Below are 23,376 nucleotides of genomic sequence, written 5' to 3' on the forward strand. Positions count from 1 at the left end.
CTAAAAATCCAAAACCCGAGAACGCGGAGAAAGTTATATATACTCTAAAATAGATATTAAACTAGCCTTTCAAACCAGATGGATATAAAGTGTTGTCATGAAACGACTTGTGGAGATCCAAGGGGAAGTGCTACGTCAGATTCATAGGGTCTCATGGTTAAATGACTAAATATCGACCAGTATCTTTTAATACCAAATAGTCGGGACTGTTTGAAGTAAGCAGCTGTCAAAACCTGGAGAATTAGGCGTTAGGCTATCATATTAAGGTTCCCGACGGAACGTACCGCGATATAGTATCATGTAGACTACATACTTTCCTAGAAACGGCCAGGCAAAGAGAGATATTGCACCTAATTAGCTATGTATTCAAATGTAATGACATTAGCTACTTAATTAGAGGCAGACATGTAGGCATCTCCCTGGCACCCGTTATCTACATTCGTCGGCGTAATTACGTAACTGCATCTCATTTACCCTTGCAGCTTGGCCATGCATGGCTACCATCTTCTAGAATACTGGTCATGAATATGCCGTTTCTCCTTTCTCCATATCCTGTCCTCGAAGTGGTGATCGGTAGCCACTATGGGTAACTATGCTTGTCATCTCCTTATAGTTTATGATAGTGAGTTGTCTAGGAGCGAATAATTTGTTAGTTTAGTGAGCTTGCAATTGAATGATTATATTAGCTAGAGTAGGGACAACCTTTCGAGTGCTAGTGCATGATGAAGGATCATCTATAGTGCTTCCAAGAACTTTCTCTTTATCTCAATCATGTAAGTTAACTACTGCTTTGGCGGATATATGTTTAATCCTGCTGGTTGGAAGCTAATAGAGCCGGCAATAGCCGTATAATTGGCTTGTCCTCGTCACAATCCGTACTGTAAAGGCCTATTAGACCTTTCGGAGAACCGTGGCATGATAGTCAAGTGGTTTCTGAGCTCACCTAACTAATCTAAATCTCGAGATACCCATATATCTCCAAAGTACACCACATTGCTACCTAGTACATCTTTCTAAGTTTCAACCCGCCGCATTACCGAAAGTTTCGTTGCTCAGCAATAGACAGGCAGGTAAGGAGTATCTTCGAGTATCAATTCTAAAAACTTTCATGTATATAAACGTATCAACACTCTGCTAACTTGCAACGAAATTTCTCAATTTTTGCGGTACCATGTCTAGTGAGCTGTATTCGCATCATAGGTTGTCACTCACCGAGAAAGAAACCCTGCCCGGACCACCCACCGCCAATCTCTAGCGCCGCTGGGATGAACCGAGACGATCGGTGGACAATCCCCGCGTTATCGAAGGAATGCATGCCTAATCACAGGATGACGCTCTTTCCATGTCAATTGGGGTACTGGTGCGTGTAGTGCCGGTGTCTAGAGTTTCTTCTATCGCGTCTCATGCCTAAGAGTAGACATTTAGGGATCATGGAAGTACAGTTTTCAGGGATGGTCTTGAGAGCAGCTGCAGTATAGAACCGGTGATTTAAAGTCTTAATATTGTATGTAAAGGCTGATGATTGAATCAAAAGAAAAGGGCCCGGGAGAGAAGGTTCCCTCTTTATAGGTACAGTTTAAAGGACAACATGCTCTAAGACAAAAGTACAGCTGCAGATAGTTTGGGGCCACGTCCACAATACATAATGAAACGTTGACCGGCTGCACCACTCGCCACGTACACTATTTCGCAAAGCCCCAAAACTAATGTCTAATAAGTCAATACTTACACGCATGAATTCGAATACTCCTAACCCTGATGTTATGTGGCCACTCTTGCATCGAGAGACACCAACGATTCCCCTGGGCGCCACCATCAACACCATCACTACATAAGAGCCGGGAATGTCCAGTTATATCTCTAAAGACGACATTATATCAGCATCATGGGCCAATCCCTCTCGACGCCCTTCCATTCAGGCCAACGGGGCAAGCAAGAACCACCGTTGATACCTCCGACTCCGGTCGTGGTAGATCCAGCGCTCTTTAACGCCTGCCCGAGCATCTTCTCAGCCCATTCTCCTGGATACGTCAACTTGACCGGCCTTGAGGTATATATTGGTCATAACAATCCATCTTAATATTTAATTCAACCCCAACTCCCCACTAATGACACCGAGCTTTGCGACATTGTTCATGGCTCGACGGCCGGCACTGTGGCACGGGTATTTCCCGTGGGACCGGTCTACATGTTGTGCTAGTGCCAAAGCTTAATTCAATTGTAGAAAGCGGCGAAAATCATCGCTTGCAAATGGCTCTATATCGCCAACAAGGGATTTTCGATTTTCAAAATGGAATTAACGTCATGGATTATCACTCGCGCTGGGATCATAAAGTCTGAATCCCAGACACAACCACACCCGCACCTACCCCCCCAACCACATAAATTATACCATCTCTGTCCCTTCCAGAAAGTGAGCCCAAGGAAAGAAACTCCGGCTAATTCAGTGGATAGTAGAAGTCCTAGAAGCTCTGTTTCTTGCTGGGTCTGTTCTTGGCGATTCGCGGGTAGGCCTTAGTACCCATGAAATGATGACCCGGTGGCTTGAGGGAACTGTATTCTTGTACAGGTTTGACAAAGCGCTAACTTTAGCTGTTTGAACTAACGATTGACCACTGGCAATATCATAAGTTGATATAAGCTGGGCACGGTAGATACAATACGAATGTCAAATAATCAAAACACTACATTCAAAGGATATATATGTATACTCCAAGAAAAATACAACTACCTCACGTATTCACGTTTTTAGTGTTTACTTCAACAGTGGATGGGGTGAGACGCATATACTTCGCTTCTCTCTTCCTTTTGGCCTAATCTCCCCTAAGTGAGTTTAGCGAGAAGAATTATTGTCTCCAATCAGCTTACTTAAGACAAACTGTGCAGGTAATTTCTTGAAGGTTTTGTACCAATCTCATAATCCCGCAACACAAATGATTTCCGCACGAAATAATTTGTACAAACTGATTTCCGCACGAAATAATTTGTACAAACTGATTTCCGCACGAAATAGTTTGTACAAACTGATGCTTTTACCGAACCACATATTCTAGATCGGCATAATCATATGAACCATAAAAGTGATTGTTTTTGCAAAATATCCCAACATACGAGCTGACTGTGAATGTCTAGAACATATAATTCATTGATGAATAGCCCAAGCGCATTCGCAAAAAAGCAGGGCCGTTTAGAGAACATCATTCTCATCACAACGTAGTCGTGGCGAACTTTCCCGCTCACGCTATCATTGACCACAACCACGAGAAATTTACATACATACCTCAATGGCAAGATTAGTTACCACAGAGCACGTCATTAACTATATCTATAACGTAAGAAGAAAATCGAAGGACAAGAACTCCACAAAGGAAGAAAATAAAAGAAAACACCAACACCATAAACGCCCAGGCTTGCGATAAAGGCAAAAAACTCAAACCCGTCGATCACTAATCGTCACGGCAACCTCCATCTTCCTCACAATCCCCTGACCACCGCCCGAATCAGGCCGTGGTGCAAAGTCCTCCCGCTCATCGTGCCCCGTATCATATCTTATGTCATCCTGGTTCTCGAGATCCTGGCCAGCCTCAATTTCGGTAATGGTCCTATTGATCTCATTTGGTCTGAACCGCTCCACTGATCCCCCATCCCGCATTTGCAGTCGCACTTTTGATTTCTCGGGCCGTTTGATGCTCCCGAGCGCGAACGATGATTTTGTGCCGTTAGCGCCGGTTTTGGTTGTTCGGAGATCGCTGATGGAGTCGCGGTTGGATTTTGTTTTAATATGGAGGGAGCAGATGTGGATGTTCATTCCTTTGAGCATTGGGCGAATTGCGGGTGCGCTCACGGCAATGATTCCCATGGCAGCCTCAGCAGCGGCCAAGATACAGATAGGCACAGCTTCCCCTAAAGAGCAATTTCTGTAAGTTATCAATCAGGTGAGGAGCAGGCGTTGAGTCTTACATGTGTGATCTTGGCTTTGAAACCCCCGGTGGATATAGAACAGCCGCAAACCGCTTGCCACGCATGCACTTCAATAAGATGTCAGTATATAGGAATTAACCCAACCAAAGCTCAAATGAGAAATGTACTACATACCATCCTCCCAGTCCTAGCATCCCCAAGATAAAAGCTTTACTCTTTGTAGGTAAACTCATATTCAAAACCATTCTGACCGGTAATATGGCAACTGTCAAATCCAAAATAACATTCATTGAAGGTACAGCCACTGCCAGACTTTGAGCGTCTAAACACTTTGAACGATAGTCGTAGGGTGTAGGCGTGAAGACAGCATGGATAGGGCTGCATTGGAATGCAACCACAAGGCAGGAACCGACTGAAACCAGGACGTTGATGACCACCACAACAATTAAGATCCTGCGGAAAACCTTATGTGGGAAGATCCGTAATAGGAGGAAAAGAACCGATTGGCGAGTAAGACCTGTTGCAAATGGGTAAAAGATACGACCGATGTAGGCAGTCTGTAGGATATTGTTAGATGTTTCAAAGAATTACAAAACAGGTAGATTCAGGTTTTCGTACTTTGAGGTTGGCAACTAAATCTTCATCTCTTGCGTGCTCCAGGTCCCAAATGTGCAACCCAATACCATGACGTGTACCTAATTAATTAACATTAGCTTCTTCTTCAATGACCCCCATAGACACAAGACCGGCACCGTCAGGAGGGACAGTATACTGACCTAGTGCGTGTACGACCACCATATTGATTAGAATTATCTAAACACAGCTTGCCATGTCAGAAATCGTTATAAGTACTACTATATATGGTCTCAAGCGGATCTCACGGTAGCCCCAATACAACACCAATCCTCCATCCTTATTCTTCCCATAGTTGTCTTCCTCAAACCCGTCCTCAGTGCCGTAGCCAAAAATGCCAACACTAGTAAAGATATCTCAACGCCCAGTAGTAGCGGCGCTCTGTTGGGCACTGGCTGTAAGCCGCCGGTAGTGTCCATGGTAGTCATTTCAGCTTTCGTGAGGAGTCGTCCACAGATACCACTCTACATCTGCCAGACGCGCGCCGTTGCTAGATAATGTTTCCCAATGGGAAAAAAAAAAGCCTTTCAAGAGGTGGTCCCTGAAGGGTGCGTGAGGTATTTGTATATAATAGGGCCAGTGGCGTTTTGTCAGGCAGATATGCTTATTACACCATGATTGCCCTTTTCTCCACAATCACACTAACTTCATAGCTAGCTGTTAGCCTTCAGGGATGCATATGTAACGCTCTGGTCCCTTTTTTTCTTTGCTTTTCATCCACTCACCCAATAGTTAACATTAGCGCAGCTTTCACTCGGGATTTACCGTAACTAGGTACCTGGGTTCTGCGACTCTGTGGTATGGTACGGAGGTGTGAATAGGTAAGATTTTGAGTAGGTACTTAAATAGTTTAGTCGAGGATCGTCCAGGAGATTTAGAAACATTTTGGGCACATTTCGTTGGTTGTGGGTGACTAGAATGTGTCAACTCATCAGTGTTTATGGTCTAGGGCGTCGGACAAATAGCCTAATACTCAAAGAGCCAAAAGAGGTTAACGTTAAGAAGAACCGACGCCCGGCAGATCCTCTAGAGCCGCCCCGAATATCTATGGACCGAGACCTATCATATTAAATCTAGAATCCGTAAAGTAGAACACTCTTGATCATTAAGCCTCCGCTTTCGCTCCCAATACCGAGATTTTGTTGGGTTTTGATATTAGAAATCAACGACAACAGCTATCGAAATCTATCTCAGCTTTGTCGGGAGATATCACTAAGACTTTGCACAGAGCTTTAGTAAGTAACTACATACATACCTACACAACGACATGTATGTATTTTGATTATCATCGTCTGCGCTTCCGCAATAGTTCAATGACTGCATGAGATCATACCCAATCAATTTTACATCAACTGCCGGTCCAATGGGTTTGAGTGTAATCGGCATTGCTTCCAGAATTCTAAAATTCTCCGAACCTCCGAGTTTTCTTTTTCAGATGCCACCAAACGGAGCATATACCCACTCGTGGCTTCTCGCAAAGAACAATTTCTCTGTCTCATCCTGAAAGCGATCAGACGATCCCATTGAGTTTGATCCATATGCACCTACTCTACTGTACTCTAGAGTAGCGTAGATGTACCTAGTACTGTCCTATTGACGGACAAGGGGTGGGGGTTACGCCAATAGAAAGAGCTTGTATGTCTACTCTATTTTTTCCTCTTTTGGTTCAATCCATCAATAAATGAGCGTGCACACTCTAAAACACGTAGAGTACATATGTGCTCTACTCTAGAGTAGAGTAGGTGCACTATTCTAACTGTCTCATTGTCGATCTCCCACACTTCAGACTGGGCGGATGAGCTAAATATTCCGCTTGAACTCCCCCTCTCCAGTGGGTCTTATACGGAAGGCCTTACCAAAAAGTTAGCTCTCATCCCTGAACCATTACCTATCTTCTGTAAGGTTAGATCTGTGAGTATGGGAAATCCTTTGCCAGAATAACAGCGGCCAGAGAGCCTAAGATTGATGTAATTTTAGAACAGAGGTGGATCCTAGTTCCTACATTACTAGGGGTGTGCCAACTCGCGACCGCGAGCTGTACTTTGGATTATGGGTATCAAATAAAATTTAATTCTCCCTCTACAATCATGAGGGGCCTTCGGCCCCATCCTCCTCCTCTCGTGGGTGTTCAGTACTTTGATGTGTCGTGCTTACGAAACACCCCTGTCACTGCCGACCAATCAGACTGCAAGAACTATAATCCAGTACATAGTAGACGCTGCCGCTCTCTAGAATCATGGTATAGCAGAGACTTTAGGTTTACAGGTGATGACTGCCATCGTTTCATCCCCTTCACCGTTACCCTCAATGTCAATTTCATCATGCGCAGTCCATTTCAAATGGCGTAAGTGGCGTAAGACGCATTTGATGCGTAGAGTACCAGATGAGTTCGTCTTATCTCGGTACCCCTTTTTATTTTGTTATTTTCACGTCTCAGACATCTATGTTCTCCCTCAGTGTCTACATCGCGGAGAAGACCGGGCTGATATTTCTCCGCACGTTCTCCGTCCGATCTGTTTTTCGAACTCCCACTCTTGTTCATGTGGGGATGGAACACAAACGTGGAGACCATGTCAACGACGGTTGATAAGGTGTTATGGGCGGTATGTCGGCCTAACTGGGCGGATGCGACCCTGCGTGAGTTTGGTCTCCATAAGCATCCACTCTGCAAATGCCAGATGCTCCCATTGGCCCAATGAGCGCCACAGTGCCAGAGAAGAACTCAAGAATTCCTTCCAGCGCCTGAAGTGGTAACTGTAGACTAGTGGCGCACACGGTGGTGTGATGGAGGGGATGGAGGGTTCGCTCTCTCCTGCACTTGTGATGTGCAGCTAATCCCGAACGATCTTAAGCTTCCCCTTGGTAAAACGTGGCGTTCCTTTCTGGGTTAGGTGTCACGCGCCAAGGAGATCCAGCAACTGCAAGAGCTGCACCGAGCGTCACTTCTGTTCGCTTGAGCATCTGGAATTCGAAGCTGGGAAGAAAGATTTTTCGATATGCACCTGGGAGTTTTTGTCGGTTTGATGGATTCCCACTGTCGTGAAGAAGCAAGCAGGTTTTTCGACCTCTCGCTTAGAGAGAGCGAGGGGTCTCACTTCTGTACTTCAGAAATCCAGCTAGCAGAAGGTCTAACGAGCATAGAGAGGATTCAAGGATCTCTAATATAGAGTGGACATTCACATTCGCAGTGGACAAGATAAGATGCGGATGATGGGGAGGTTCAACGAAGGAGTAGGAAGAGGTAGAAGAAAGGACTCGGCTGTCACCTATTCACCAGTTGAGGCCACGATACATTGAAATATATCTGGTTCCAAATGGCAAAGGGTACAAGCTAGAGAATCTCTCACAACAGTAGCCAGAAGACTCAAATTAAAAGATCATCGGTCGCACAAACTGATGTCGAAATTGTGATCGTGGGTTGGTCTTGGTTTTTATTGAAGAGGAAGCCGCAACGTCCTACTCGCTACAGGTTATTCTTCAATCGGTTTGGACTATATAAACCGGGACGAAAACCAAGAGTGCCAAGCTTCCAGTAATAATTCTGTGTCTTGCAATAGGAAAAAGGAAAAATAACTTATATAACTAGCAGAACACTGTGCGACAGTCGGATAGCTTGCGATTTGTTAGGATGCAGTTTCAGCCCGGAATTAACGATTACATACTCGCAAGTACCAGCTCGGGGTACTCAAGACCCCAACATGCAAGAACTGGTAACTATCACAGGTTTTATATCGTGTAAGCACAGCGAGAGGCAGACTCTGGAAACAGGGTTTGTATGGCTGGTTGGGCGAATAGGATTCCTCTCATATTTCTACAATAACCTTACCACTCACTGTACTCTATATATATGCAGGGAGCTGTTCCATTATACATGTGCTGAGCCTATTATTCGGATGGGAATGTGTGATGTCCCCGAAGCAGGTATCACCTCTTAAAGGTATGTAGTCCATACATACCTGGTAGATCTACAGATCTAGACAGAGGATGAGAAAATATGCGGCGAAGCCTGTGAGCGGCACATAAGAAGTGCCAATTGTTTGAGTTTTGCTGATCGATACACGGAGAAAAGAGAAAGAACGAGAGATCGTTGGCCAGCCTAGCTAGCCCTCGATTACATATGAAGATTACTACCCTGGCTAGTACGGCCCCGAGTCGTTCTCCCCCAGTCATACCCCAACATTGGATATATTGGATTCCTTGTGCAAGTGTGCATACAGCAACTATGCCAGGTACCCCTCCTCCGGTCAGCTGCCGTACAGTGTCATTGACATCCTTTCCGGCGGATCAGGTGCGCTCCTGCCCAATCACATCAGATCCACTTCTGAACCGGGAATACCCCTACATGGCCCCGGTAGGCCCCTTAGTTCGACATCAGAGGATCCAACCCATATTCCCATACATACATAAGCCGTCGAGACAATGCTGACAAGGAAAAAAGGTGGCAAGAGCCTATTGTTTTGTTGATCTCTTGCGCAATTGTGCTGTAGCCTTGGATCTCACAAGGGGTTGTCAGTATCGATGGTTTGTGGGTAGTCTTCTCTTGCCGTATGTACAACCCCATAAATCCCGGTAAGTTAATCACACAATATCACTCGCTACTAGTAATTTTGACTTTTACTTATTGCTTGGTCTAGCAGACACAGAAAAAACTACGCACAGTGCAAAATAGATTTTCTTGGTCCTCCTAAATAATCCAGCTCTAGATGAGTCGGACGTATATATTAGTGACCTAGATCTAAGATATCCGGCGTTCTGCTTATACAGGAATCTATAAACGCCAAATTCCTCAGTTACCCAGAAAGACTGGCTTCTCACAAGTACGGGCAGAAAAGAAAGAACTGTCCAGCGCACACTATTAGCCATAGCCACGGTTTTGACTGCTTCTGCTCACCGTACTGTGCACGCTGGAAAATATTACTATCATGTCCGAAGTGTTTATAGGAAACGTCATGAAGTTCATGAAAATATCTTCCACTACTAAAATAAAAGACAGCATGTATATTCTACGCTCGATCGTTTAATGACACCTGGAGACTGCACTATTCAACGTGGAGCGAGTTCTTCCCATATTGCGGCGCGAGAAGTACTTAATGAATTAATCAATCAATATCGCGGCGCGAGTGATATTCTGTGATTAACTTGCCCCAACGTGTTGGCCAAAAGCTATTATCGTATAAAGACGCTATATTTGGAGCGTGAGATCTTGCATTATATCTTCAGCAAAAGGACGATAATCGGGCAATCTGTCTAGACATTATTATCTTTTGAACATGCAATATACGGAGGGTTTCGGCTAGCACCAGAAGTTTTCGGTGATCCGATGGTAGTGATGTTGATCTTGTATGGATAGCCAATTTCGAGCCTGACGGTATACACATTGTAGAAAACGAAGTCCGGCGATAAATATTGATACTGTGGTAATCCCATATTACAATTCACACTAATCCGAATAAGTAATGAGGGTTAGGTATATATTCCTGCTCAGGGAGACTAGAGAATGTACGTCATACGTGGCTAGGGGTACGGGTAATACATGTAGTTGTCATTGGAAAGCTCTGTACTCACACGAGCAGAGAGGTCCACATCTCTCTCTCCTCTTGTCATCATGAATGAAAGTAACTACATGTAAGAATCTACCTCCCAAGTCACTTCAGAGATTGTCCACTGAAATGCAACCTAACATGGAAAGAACCAGGCTACTTAACGGACCGCCGTAAATCCACTCAGATGGCAACATATATCTGAGGCGTATTCAGCACCTCACCGCGACCTCATGAGAGCTCCAAACTCAGCAGCGATTGGGAGGAAGTTACCGGGAATTAATTTGAGCCCCCGTTTAATTGCAAATAATGAACCGCATGATGGGATACCGCGTGTAAGTAAATAGTGTAAGTGAAATGTCCCCCCTCCAAAGGAGAGAGAGTTGTCGACACTGACCTGGATAGTCAATTAGTTACACACATAAAGGAGAAGAAGGTTTTGCTCTTGTTTGCTTTTTTCTCCTTTGGGTCATTCAACTGGTTACCTACGTCGTTCGTCAATTGCTTATTTCAACCGCCGAATCTTAGTACAGTCGCACCTCGTTATGTCGTTAGCGTATTCTGGGAGCCAAACCCTACGAGATAGCAAGTATACGAGACAGCAAATAGTTTTTGGTGGAGAAGGGCAGTACCTGTCCCGCAAATCCGTACGAGACAGCAAGAGATCCGAGATATCGAATTACGAGATAGCGAGGTGCGACTGTACTCGCCCCCTAGTCAATGCAGCGCGTGTTTGCTTGGGTTCCGGTGCTGCGGCGGCCAGTAATATTGGTGACTGAAAATATTGTGACCAAGCGGACATTATATGCACGTGGCCGAGCTGGAGCATCTCTGGTCCGTTTTCTGACATCTGGCCCGTCCTTCAGAAGAGGTCCCTAAGATGTGACGTTATCGGTCCTGCACATATATCTGTTCACCCCCTGGGTTTTCCTCCAGCACGTGGAGAGTGTTCTTCCCCGGTTACAGTTGCACAGTTTCACAGTGTTCCCCCCATACTCCAACGAATTTTCGTAGCTGCCAGGGCTCTGGAATGAATGTTGATCCTTTACCCCGACATCTCCCGCAGCATCTCATTGGTCAGGAGATACATCTCCTGGGTACGAGTGTTCTAGCAGGTTAGTTTCTGCAGTAGTGTCAGTAATTGGTCTTTGGATCCGGCCTAAATATGTCCCTCCCGAGAGATTAGAGTACCCAATTTCCTAGGCTTACGGAGTGAAGCCGAACCAGGGTTGCAAACATGGCGAGAAATACATGTAGTCACTCTTCCAAACCGCTTTTTCCTCGCTGACTTTGATTTTCATCTTTACCCCATCCCTTTTCCCAACACCTCACTCTCCCCGAAACCCCATCCTCACCCAAAGAATTACCTCCGGAATTACCCAACAAGCCAAGGACCCCCTGTCCTCTTCTGGCCGCCTGCTTGCGCGTGTCCGTGTCGGCGGCCTCTTGTGCCCATCCACCCGTGCGCGGGCGTGCTCCCGCCGGCGGCGTGTGCCGGCCCGAGTCCGAGGTCCTGGTACCAACCAGCCAGTGTACCGGGTGAGCAGGCAGGGAGCGAAACACGAGTTTGGATCGTCCCCCGTGGGTACTTGTTGGCTCTTTTCTTTCTTTCGGAAAAGCTGGTGCCGGTATTGTAGGCGTCATGGCATCCTTTTTCTTCTTCCTGAAACAAAAAAAAAATATTTGTGACTAATCGATGGAGGAAGAGAGGGGGATGCTGCGTCGTGGCAAGTACCGGAAAAGGCTTGAAAACTGGTTAGCTGCTCTCCATTCAACCGACCTCCGAATGATTGGACCAGGCAACTTGCAGAAACTTCGTTCGGAGTTTTGGGCCTGGTGTTTATATGATATTTCCGGTAGACGGGAACCTGTTTCGGTCCATCTGCCAACTTCCACAATCCGCTCAAGCCACAATTAAGCATGGTGACGGCGGCCGTACGTTTTGCACTTTGGCGCCTCCTTCTAGATCTTGGCAGGGATATATTCTTTTCCTAACATCTCAACAACGAACGCCCTGGGAAGTTCCATCGTCGTCACCTTTCGTTAAAGAGCCCTATGATATGGGATCAGCTGCTACTAGCTGTCTAGACAGACAGGCAGTCAGCAGGTCGGACATCCCCGGTGCTGCGTTAGTGGTTCGGGTGCGCCGTAAATTTCAAATTTCAATATCATCAGCTATGATATGACAGCGACCCTGAAGAAGCATTATGCCGATCACCAACTCGAACACCCATTCCGTGCCGCGAGCCGATAGGTAAGGTACCTATGTAGAGTACGTATAGAAAGCCACATAACCAAACATCCCGAGTTCATGAGCCGGACCGAATATAATGCATAAGCCAATGACTGTGCGCAGTAGTCTATATTTGGATGCTCATCCGTCAAAGATTTTAAGATGGAAAAAACAAAAACACTAAATTGAATTGATGAATTAAATTGAAATAATATATACCCGATTCGACGCCACCCCATGTACAAAACCACAAAAACAACCCACTAATGTATGTATGTAGAATATTGACAGTCTCAAAGGAATTACAACCCATGCATAACCCTATGTTTGGATAACCACCGGCCCCCACCCCCGATATGAAAAAAAAAATAACTACCAAATTAATCAATTAACCAATTAACTCAACTAAATCTCGTTGTTGTGGTTTTTTTTAAAGCAGCAGAGGAGCGGCTTTGATATTTACAGTTTTTAAGAACTAGGGAAGAAACGAGACGCTCACGCCGGCCACAACTAGGTACTACTGTCCATTGGTTTTTGCCCGTAGGTAGCTCTTCTATAATCCCATTAGTATTTATGAAAGCAAGGAACTTAGGGAGATATGTAGCTTACAATGACCAATACGCATGCACCTTCCTATTCCTAAACTCCTTTTTGATTTTTTCTAAATATACGAGCACATCGTCCTTTTCCCACCCCAACACCCTCGTAAACAACGCCATACTCCAGCCCTCTAACCCTTCAGCAATATTCATTATCTCATAGTGTCCAAGCTCCTTCATCTTCTTGTCCTTTGGCCACCGGTTGATTGGCACTTTGAACAGCTTGTCCTTCACATTCACGTAGCCTGCGCGCTCAAGCCAAGACTTGAAGTGTTGCGTTTTTATGAAGGGCCTCTCGCTGGCGGTGGCGGCTTTGTTTATTAGGACGAACCACTCCAGAAGCATGCTGTCAGGTGGAAGCGTGTTGTCATCGCAGTAGAGCTCGATGTCACATTCTTGTAGTTCGATCCAGCCCCCGGGACGGGTATGTCTAAAAGGAAAATAAGTAAAACAATATATAGTAGTGAGGAATTAATGTTAAAGATAATATATACCGGTATGCCTGTTGGAATAAACGGTCCCAATCACGTATTGACCCATTGAGATACCGGATATGTACAAGTTCAAAATAATCTTTTTTGTAAAGCCAGTCATGCTCACAGTCGTCGACTTCGAGTCTGCAATTAGGCGGACACCTGGGATGCGTAAGAGTGAGTTTTGTACCGAAAATAGGAAGTGTAGGTTTTATAATTACCAAATTGGCTCCGTCCAGCTGAGATCTACTCCAATTACTTGCGAGTGAGGATACATTTCGGCTTTGTCGATCGATTAGCTATAAGTCTCAACAGCCAATATAAACCGGTCAAAGACAGGTTTTTTTTACCCATACTGGCAGCCCAAATTCCTAGCAATCTGTTTGTTAGATTTGTTTCATAAAGAGTTGGGCTTTCGGGGAACAATCATACCTGACCCAAAGCCAATATCTAGAATCGGCGAAGGATCTCCCTCGCCAGTGGTAATGGGCGAAAAATGAAGTTTACCTCCAAAGACCAGGTTCGAGATGTGATGTTGTAGGTCCATTCGGTCGAGCTCTTGCTATCAAGGAGGTTAGCAATCTCAAATCTTAGGTTTACGACAAGATCAGTGAAGTGATTGAATCATACATTGTCGTTCGGGAAAGCGTATTCTATATACCGAAGCCGTTAATAAAAGAGATGGTAGGATTACTGATAGTTGAGGTGTGAATACATACGTCCTTCATGATACCTATGATATCTTCTCCCATTCTCATACTTGCATACGTTTGCTCTCTCATGGGAGAGAAGCGTCAAATCTTCGACTGGCCTATCGCTAGTATGTGTCAGTCAATTTATAGTCCAATAGTGTGTTCCAAAACGAACGGTAGGGGTTTATCAAATACCCGCCATCGTCGTATGCTGAGTCGCTGTCAAAAGACTATTTATCCCAGTCACAAAAACATAGTTAGCCTTTATTTTATCACTATTTCACATGAGAAGGAAGAAAAAAGTCATAAAGCCACTCTGAGAGTATACTCAAGTCAAAGCTTACATCAGCTGTGATAGTCTCGTTTCCATCCTCGTAGTCCCAGTACGACATCAAAGGCTGGGGGGTAATGTTTGTCATTGCTTCAAACAATAACAAATATAAAGTGTGCAATTGAAAACGATAATGTGGCCCAACTACCTATTGGAGTGCCGGTGCGTTGGGTAGGAGAATATTTGCCAGGGGTTAGTTCAGTAGTTACCGAGGGACCGGAACCGTGGCTGATTTATGTAAAAGCGGGGGTAACTGGGGGAGCGATGAAGACTGCGCTTCCCGCCCACTTTATCGCCCCTTAGTCCATGGTGGTTAGGTGTCATAAACGCGGTTGGCTCGGAGACGAGTACAGTTTAGAAATTTCATTGGGTTGATCTTGCCCTGAGTGTGGGGCTTGGGGGATTGGAAGGGGTTGTTATTGCACGGAGTGCTGAACTAGTTAAACGCACTTTATGGGTAGTAACGTTTTTTCCTTTGCCTACTTGACGTGGCTGGCTGCTGAGTTGATGGGGAAGCAGGGTTGCGATTCGCGAGGTTTCCAATACCGATCCGACACACCTCAGCCTTGAAGGAACCGGATTGTTCCTTGCTAGCCGCGTGAAAGTGCACGAGTTGGATTTGTGGTGATAACTGAATAAATAGGCGGGCTTGTGGCGTGTGGCTTATTGTGGATCTTGGTTTGGAAGTGTGGAGCAGCCACTCGGAGAACAGCATCTGGGGCTCCACATTTTGTCTTGAGGCCTCAGGAATAAGTTCAGCACAGCTGAGTAAAAGTGTCCTTGATTTGATGTGCGCGGAAAGATAGTTCATTTATAATCATACAGTTACAATGCATATCTTTCCTAACATGATACTCTGGAACAAAGTCCATAATATTCACACTAGAGTAGGGCACTAAATGGCAACCGCCTTGCTCTAGTGTCAATTCTTGACAGTCATAGCTTGGTATGGAGAAACCGTGGCAGATGCAATCTTCAACGGACACGGCAGTAGTGAGTGATCGACACAAGTTCCAGAGTATTAGACAGTCCGTTGCACAAAACTACTGAAAGGAGGTAAAATGCATCGTAAGGGCACTACTCACAGAGCTTCGTATCTTATTTCCATGTATTTGGGTGTGTGTAGCGGGTAGTTTTACCCACTTCAAGGTGCAATTGCTACCACAACTCCAGGTCAACTGGGTGTTGAAGTTCCATCTATGATCCGTAGAATCGTAGACTATCCCCTCTCAGTACAGCGGTGTTGCTCGCTTGAGACGGTCTTGAACTCCTCCGGTGGTGGGTAACCGGGGGATCTCCCGAGCTGTCTCTCATTTTGTGATCACGCCCCGAAACGGTTAACCCCACAATATCGGGGAGCCATAAATTCCGAAGCTCCCTTTCCTAAATTCATATCGTGACCAATTCCCATCTCATATCACATTAGCGAGGCTAATAGTTATGAATGCCAGTGATACCATCGGTTTTCACGCTGCCTAGGCCCTTCCACTACTGACTTAGCCTTGAGTGGTTTTCTGTACTTGTACGGCTCGAAGTACCGGAAGCTATAATGACGTTGTAAGTCTTTGGGGTGCATAGATGCTCTAACAAATTTTAGGATGAGTTCTTTTCTGTAGAAGTACCTGGGGGGGGGGGGGGGTGTACTGATGACGAGTAAAAGAAAAAAGAAAAAAGAAAAAGGGATTCCCTTTCGTTTGGCATCTCGGCGATCTCTTTTGCTTATGTTCGTACTAACCGCCGATGAAGCACGCATGTGCCTACATGTAGGTACATTGCCTCTTAGTTGCTGTAAACTACGGGATTGATGAATAGACTAAGTCGAAATCAAGATTAAGAGGAGGTTTGAAGTGGTGATTGACAAAAGGTGTTTACCAAATTGATCTCGGCACTAGTTGTGACTTGGGTGACTACATGTACTCGTGTGATGTGTGCTCATCCCAGGTACTGCTAGCGGCCCACTTGGAGTAATAAACTTTATGGGTTTGCCAAGTATAGTACCGTAACCTCTCCTTCCAATTAAAACATGCACACCTCACCTCTCTTAACTACAGCCAACGAGTGGACATGGAACTCGGCTTCCCCCTGTGACCGAGCTATACATACCATCACTAAGAAGTATTACTTCATGAAATCCTCCAGTTCTTTCCGTCCTACAATACTTATATGTATGTCACTGTCCCACAACATCTGCGCCTTACATAAAACCCTGTAAGCCTGCTCTACACACTCAACTCCAATCAACGCGAGAGAAAGGGTCCAACGCACAGTACACACACATGTCTCTCCAGGGCATCTGTGCGGAATACAGAACATAATATACTTCATTCTTAAATCCCCTGTACCCCAAAAGTACATGTACTTACATATACCTACATCAAGCTAACGACTAAAAATTCATAGCCGGATACATAAACCACAACGACGTTGAAAAATTACTCCTTTTCAATGTAGGGACAACAGACTGTTATTTGAAGCGAGCTTCTGTGCCCGGGATCGAGTGAGGATGCATGACGCCGTGCGACTAACCGACCGATCGGCGAATGCCGCATGTGGTGCATCGACCCGCAAAGCAGGATGCCAGCAGGACGATCAAAAAGGGCAGTAGCGATTATTGACCTACAAGCTCGGATAAGAGGTCAATCGAGTAGGGGTCCACGGAGAAGCGAGCAGATGTCCATTCGCCCTAACGTCGCCGACTAATACCAGCAGAAAAGCTGTGGTGGGAGGAAGCGATTACAAATCGACAAAGCGACTAGCTTGAGGAATAAGGGGCAATGTGCAGTCCACCACTCCATGTTCAATTCCCAAAGATTATTCTTCTTTCTTGTGCTATTTTACGGTTCAATATTTCTGGAGTTCTATCCGGGTTTTGGATTGTAAGACTTGTGATGCAGGTTCACGTCTAGGACATAACTAGGTCTTGGATGATGATGCGATGCAAGGAACAAAATCTCGGATCCAAAGACAGATGAATTACATATCTAGGGTCCTCTGTGTCGGTTTTGTTTGTTTGCTCCTGTTGCTGTGAGGCGAGTGACATTGCATCACTTGGGACCTTTATCTGTTCTCTATCAAGGTGCTGTACCCGGCACAAGGGGCCGGGAACAACTTAAATAGGCCATCGATTGAGTTTCGAGAAGCATGCAGATGAGGGGCGATGGTGATGGTAAAGTGCAAATCCCACCCACCCATTCATTATCAGTGGTGATCGATTTATATTTTGGCACGCTGGGTCGCTTACATCCAGATTAAGTACGGCTTACCTTAGTAGGATGGCATACACTCCATTATACATTAGTTATGGCTCGTGATAAATCGCAGCAATTTCCACATTGTACAAAGTTTAGCCAATGATTTTTAGAGCGTAAAATAAAAAGTTCTCTGGTGACACATATCGTGTTGTAATCTCTGGCACAACCTTGTTCTCATCGTCTCCCGATCCTTAGCAAATGGAATCCGACGGGAACGAGCATGTACGTAACGCTAAGTCTCGAAATAAGAGCCCGGGTTTGATGCAAAAGTACAGAGCGATAAGTGGTGGCAAAGCGCAGAACAACCAATCAGATGACTTAGATTTGATCTTTGAACCCGGGCTCTTCTATCGAGAATTGGCGGTAACCGTGACCCAAGTTGGTATAAGAGATCGTACTATATTAATAATTAATATACACTTTAGCAGTAACCAAGTTGCCGGTCTACATAGGTCACAACTCCTGGATCCCTAGATGGGACTACCGATATATCCACCTATACTAATACTTCATGTACTTCATATCAACCTTTAATTGGCTACCGTTACTGAGTCCTGTCGGGACATGTGCAATTTAAAATGTGTAAGCCACGGCTACTCTATTAGTTTATCAATGCTAGGAGAGGTCGGAGGATATTCTAGTTCTACTCGAAATACTACGAAGCCTCTTCATGTTTCTCCCCGTGTTCAGGTTACGCTAGGCATTTAGGGACATGATATAGTTCGCAAGCAGTTTTATATCCCACGATATACGTTTTTATGATTTGGGATATAAGAAAATAGTAATGAGCTAATTACATGTATTTCTACCATTATAAAACCTGCAACCTCGACCTTATATTATAAAATTCTTAAGCTAATTATTGATAGACCCTTTGAAAAATAAAAGAATCTACTCGAAGAACATATCATCTAAAAACGGGTTGGAGAATCGCTCCTTCAAGTCCTTCAACTCCCAGCCCTGTTCAGCCCCAATCTCACCAAGCACATTCAAAAACTGTGGAATCTCATCCTTGTATGAAACATCCTTTAGATATTGCTTCCAATCGGTACCATTGATTGTCATCCCTTGCCTATTGATACAATTCAGTCAGTAAGGGGAACAAGCTCTCATCGTGGAAATACGTACCATTCCTTGGCCCAATGCGGACGGGTATTGATCAACGCTCCATCTTGTGTGGTATAGCTCATCCATTTATCTGCAATCTTTTGAGCGAATGGAGCCCATGAGCCATCATCTGCAGCTGGCATGGTGGTCAACACCTCAATACTAGCCGTCCCAAAACTGTTTCTGGTTTGCGGTGCCATGATTATATCACTGTCGCCCATAATTCTCAATTCAAGCGCGATTCTCATAGGTGCACTATCATCGGCATAGACAATCTCGATAGCGTCCCACCATGCCTTTTGTACGACTGTCCAATCAGGCTTGGTTGGGTCATCTGCAAGTGCTGGGATTGGGATCTGAAGCTCAATGTCCCGGACTCGCATGTTTTGAACACCACGACGGAAGTGGATGGCGTCGATTAGGTATGTTTTGACATCTGAGTCTGGGAGACCAAGCATTGCAGCGGTGGCTACATAGACAATTAATTAGGGTTGATTAATTATAGGATAAAGAAGGACTTACAGAGTATAACGGCCTGCCAATGCCCCGGGAACGCTCGGAAAAGTAGATCATCATTAATGACACCTCCGAGCCATCCTTGGATCCATTGGTTGAACTGATCGGGGGCAGACGGATAATCGATGGCTCCTGTAGAGTCTTCGGTATTATTCCTAAATTAGGATGCAAGAGTCAGTATATTTGCTTTCCACTTTGTAATATCCATACTAACCAGACGTTGACAAAACTTCTATCCTGATAAGGAAACCAAAAATATTCCGAATAGTAAGAGTTCTCAGCTTTGGAAATCCAGTCTAGTCTTGCTTCCTCGAGCTGTGCATCAGTGTAGGTTTCTCTGATTGCCTTTGGAACAGTATATCCCTCGGGTGGTGGAATTGTAAGGCCAATTTCGGGCTTAGCTGGTTGCATGTTGGCGTAGGTCATAGAATCTAACTCAAGTGTTATATGGGTAACGACACCTGCTAAAGTCAATAAAAAGTCTCGTAGCGTAGGGCACGTAGCACTAGACTTACCCAAAAGTCCAAAGGCACCAGCGGCAGCCTTGAGTTGATCTGGATCAGACACAGTTTGATGCACGCCGTTGACATCAACATATTCAACTTGACGAACAAGGTCACTGAGGGTTTTATGCTGAATTCCTCCCCCATGGCATATAGGTGCATTCGAACCCCCATATGTGATTCTGTTTTGGCACCAGATTAGTTACACCGACCTATTTCCTCCGAGAAGGAATTGACTTACTCAACCATGACAACATTAACAGGTACTGTCCAAGCATTATTCGCAATAGCCCATCTTCTAAACTCCTCGTTTGTTACTGCAGCACCAAGTCTCACAAGTCGTTTCTTCCCACCGGAGCCTGACACATCTTCTGATGCTAGTTCAATCTGCTTGAATTCATTTGCAGCATTTGAGGCGGCGTTCGGGAGAATAGATGAAGGGTCAGGGACAGTAGTTGCAGTTTTCGTATCTAGCATGGATACGAACACATGATCGGTTTCGGAATACATATCGCCCCAGGTATGTCGATATCCAGCAGCACGTACCCTAAGCTTTTTGGTCTTCGCCCAGGTGATTAAGTTCTGTAGTCCCTTGACTTTGGTGGGGACAAAGGTATATGCGGGAGTGTTGGAAACTGTGAGACCCCAGTTCTCGAACTCGGCAGCAACATATACCTGAGGGGTTAGTATTCGATTTGTGCTTATATTTAGAGGTTTTGAGTGACTTACAGTCATGGGAGATGTAGAATTACTTGTGTCCTCGTAGATAACAGGACTTGTATCCCTCTTTGCATTCAACCAACGCCTTGAGATTGGCGTCGTTCCGGATTCCTCCATTCGTTTGAAGTGTTGTTTCGCAGCTGGGCTAGGAGGAATGTAGAAACCCCTCTTTCCTATGATGCTAGAGGCCGATTTACCACTAATAAACTCAGTGACTTTCTCTTGCAGATCCGGATCCAGCTCATTATGAGCGGTTATGAAAGCAGGGTGCAGCTGAATTGCAGAGAGTAAACCCCGATTAAACTCTTCGCAGGTGACATTTTTATCCTGGGCACTTTGGAGGACTGTGGTGAGACCGGGGAATTTAGCACTGGTCAGAGGATTCAGAAGAAGGTATGAGACAATGTCGCCAAGGATCTTCCCTCCAACAAGATCATCGAGGGCTACGAGGACATCGCTAATGATTGGAATATCGAGTAGCTCTCTATCCTCGAGGCTTGTCTCTGGCTGAGGAAGAGCTGTGATAAGAGATATGAAGGGAAGTAAAGAGAGAAAAAGACCGGAGAAATGCATGTTGCAGAATACGTGCAAACCCACGAATGAAGAAAGATGCTTAATTCGAGAAGGTTGTAAAGATCATATCAAAGGTATATGTATCCTTATATGTGCCCACAAACCTTTCAGGGAATAACTGCGCTCGGCCTCTGCGGCGTTGAAGTTACGTAGGCCATTGTTATTTTCTCTACTTTTCATCCGTTCCTCTCATGAACAAGGATTCTAACCATCTACCAAACGATCGTCATTATTGGGACCTGAAGCGAGCTCCCACGTGCACATTGTTACTAGCATATAGATAATATTAAATCTCAATCTGGACTAGCAGAAATGTGTCCGGCAGGTTATCCCTACATGTTGGTCCCAACTGAGCGCTTGAATTAATCCCGGGTAAGTGAGTCGATTTCACCGGCGACGAAAGTTGACGTTCCAAGAGATACAATTAACATTTTTGTCAAAAAAGAGACATTCGAGTTCTGCTATAGTATTCTTCCTCTGGAGTCATTGGCACTGGTACTACCGATTCAGCGGCTGCTCATCGGGCGACGGGAACGGAAGTTAACGGGGCTTTGCGCTGGGTTTGACAGGCGTTGGACACCTGTCAGATGCTAGTGCAATAGTACATATTCTCCTTTAAGGGCACTCGATGCGTAATGTGCCTAGCATAGCGTCATTTGCCGACCTATGGAGATACTCCGAACTTCAACCGACGATTATTCAAAGGGTGAATTGACAAACATAAGGATCCATGAGTATCTTCGAATTCCCGGTTGTCGATCATAACTTCAATAGATAAAAAGTTGGGCACAGACGACATGGCAAACCTGGTCTTTTGAAACTGCAAAGCACTTTATAATTTCTACCCATCCATTAAAAATGCCAACCTCTACGCAAAATTTTGTTTTGAGTGTGGGAAAATTTTCGTAAGAGAAACCTTCTTCAAAAAAAGAAGAAAAAAAAGAAAAAAGGTTTTCTAACCATGATCATAGATGTTATCTTCCATACCCCCGGCTTTAAATCAAGAATTCGGGTGTCATATGCCCCCTCCAGCTCGACGTACTTATTTCTTGATATCAAGCCAGCTAGAATCTGCGTTTTTTTAGGGGTCTTGTTTGATATGTGGTGAGGGCTGCAGCAAGAATCCAGACTCCAATAAACACGGCTCCTAGTACTTGACTGAAGGTGCCCCTGCTGTGAAACTACATTCTGTATTACGATGCCTGGAAGGCAATGCTAGTTACCGCCTTTGCATCGGAGCCGGAGTGGGGGATTTTCTAAACCCTGATCTAGTTAGATCATTTAATACCCGAGAAAGGTTAGGATCTGTTCGGATGGTATGGAAGGTCAATCCGCGCTTCCTACAGATATATCAACGTCGGTCTAGAACTAGGTACGGTAACAGAATATTTTAAGTACGGTACTTTTATCTCACAAAGTCTGCCAAAATGAGAGTTAAAAACTCACAGGACCAGTCACTATCCTAGTATTCTCTTTTAAAGTATCTATCCGGGATCTCTCAATCCGGGCCGAGAGTTTTCGACTGGGGCAAAGGAGAAAACAGCTCACCCTTGACACCTCAGGTCAAAAAGTCCTATAGAAACTCACTCCTCCGTAGGAATTAAAGACGTCATACATCGTGCACAATTGATTTTGAGGGAACCCACCTTTTTGGCCAATTGATAGCCGGGAATTCATGCCTAAATGATTATTATGTACGACCTGAGATCGGTCAAAACTAGTACTTATTGATGAATCTCGCTAAACGACAGAAATAACTATGCCAATTACCGTGGCGGGAGAGGAGTGGAGAATAGGTATCTATCACACACTGATCGTTATCACTACCGATACTACCAACTAGTCTCGTTCCCAGACTGGTTTTGTTGTCGCACTTCGTGGAGACACACATTCAAATCAAAACAGGTCTGGGCACGAGACTAACAGCCAACTGTGGATGATGGCTATCCTGTGTGCGGAATTGACACGCGTCCATCCAGAACTGGTCATTCACCACTAACTAGCTACGGTCCATGTCTTCCGGAATAACTGATGTGTAGCATCAAAATGCAATTTACTGAGCAAAATCAAGGTCGAGTTACTAATGCAATACGGCCATGGGGGTATCGAATACGAGAATTGCCATCTATTTGGCATGTGGGAGGGTGCCGGCAGATGGAAACCCAGGGGAGTGAGAAGGGCTTAAGAAGGTTCGAGGAGTTGGAATAAGCTTGCTTCCTTTTCCTGTGTTCCTGCGTTCTATCATTTGATCAAGATTGGGCATTGAGGGGTGCATAAACAGCAT

The 23,376-nt window shown here is 45.0% G+C and overlaps 3 protein-coding genes across 3 annotated transcripts; all 3 read right to left on the bottom strand.

Annotated features, from left to right (window-relative positions):
- Positions 1-3,430: 3,430 nt before the first annotated feature.
- Positions 3,431-4,982, bottom strand: H6S33_004170 (uncharacterized protein; the record flags this gene model as incomplete). The annotated part of the gene is made up of 6 exons (XM_044835701.1): positions 3,431-3,903; positions 3,961-4,028; positions 4,096-4,478; positions 4,540-4,616; positions 4,698-4,734; positions 4,803-4,982. 6 exons carry the CDS (start codon positions 4,980-4,982, stop codon positions 3,431-3,433), a joined length of 1,218 nt encoding a protein of 405 aa, XP_044690908.1.
- A 7,855-nt stretch (positions 4,983-12,837) lies between these two features.
- Positions 12,838-14,510, bottom strand: H6S33_004171 (uncharacterized protein; the record flags this gene model as incomplete). Its single annotated transcript, XM_044835712.1, has 10 exons — positions 12,838-12,880; positions 12,937-13,356; positions 13,421-13,561; positions 13,621-13,681; positions 13,750-13,770; positions 13,832-13,961; positions 14,030-14,052; positions 14,119-14,216; positions 14,287-14,321; positions 14,436-14,510. 10 exons carry the CDS (start codon positions 14,508-14,510, stop codon positions 12,838-12,840), a joined length of 1,047 nt encoding a protein of 348 aa, XP_044690909.1.
- Positions 14,511-18,564: 4,054 nt separating this feature from the next.
- H6S33_004172 (uncharacterized protein) lies at positions 18,565-21,092 on the bottom strand (the record flags this gene model as incomplete). Its single annotated transcript, XM_044835723.1, has 7 exons — positions 18,565-18,745; positions 18,802-19,249; positions 19,303-19,451; positions 19,511-19,757; positions 19,812-19,981; positions 20,041-20,474; positions 20,529-21,092. The coding sequence occupies 7 exons, from the start codon at positions 21,090-21,092 to the stop codon at positions 18,565-18,567; spliced, it is 2,193 nt and encodes a 730-aa protein (XP_044690910.1).
- Positions 21,093-23,376: the final 2,284 nt, after the last annotated feature.

This window comes from Morchella sextelata (assembly GCF_020137385.1).
Source record: "Morchella sextelata strain SCLS chromosome Unknown scls_17, whole genome shotgun sequence".
Taxonomy (NCBI): Eukaryota; Fungi; Ascomycota; class Pezizomycetes; order Pezizales; family Morchellaceae; genus Morchella; species Morchella sextelata.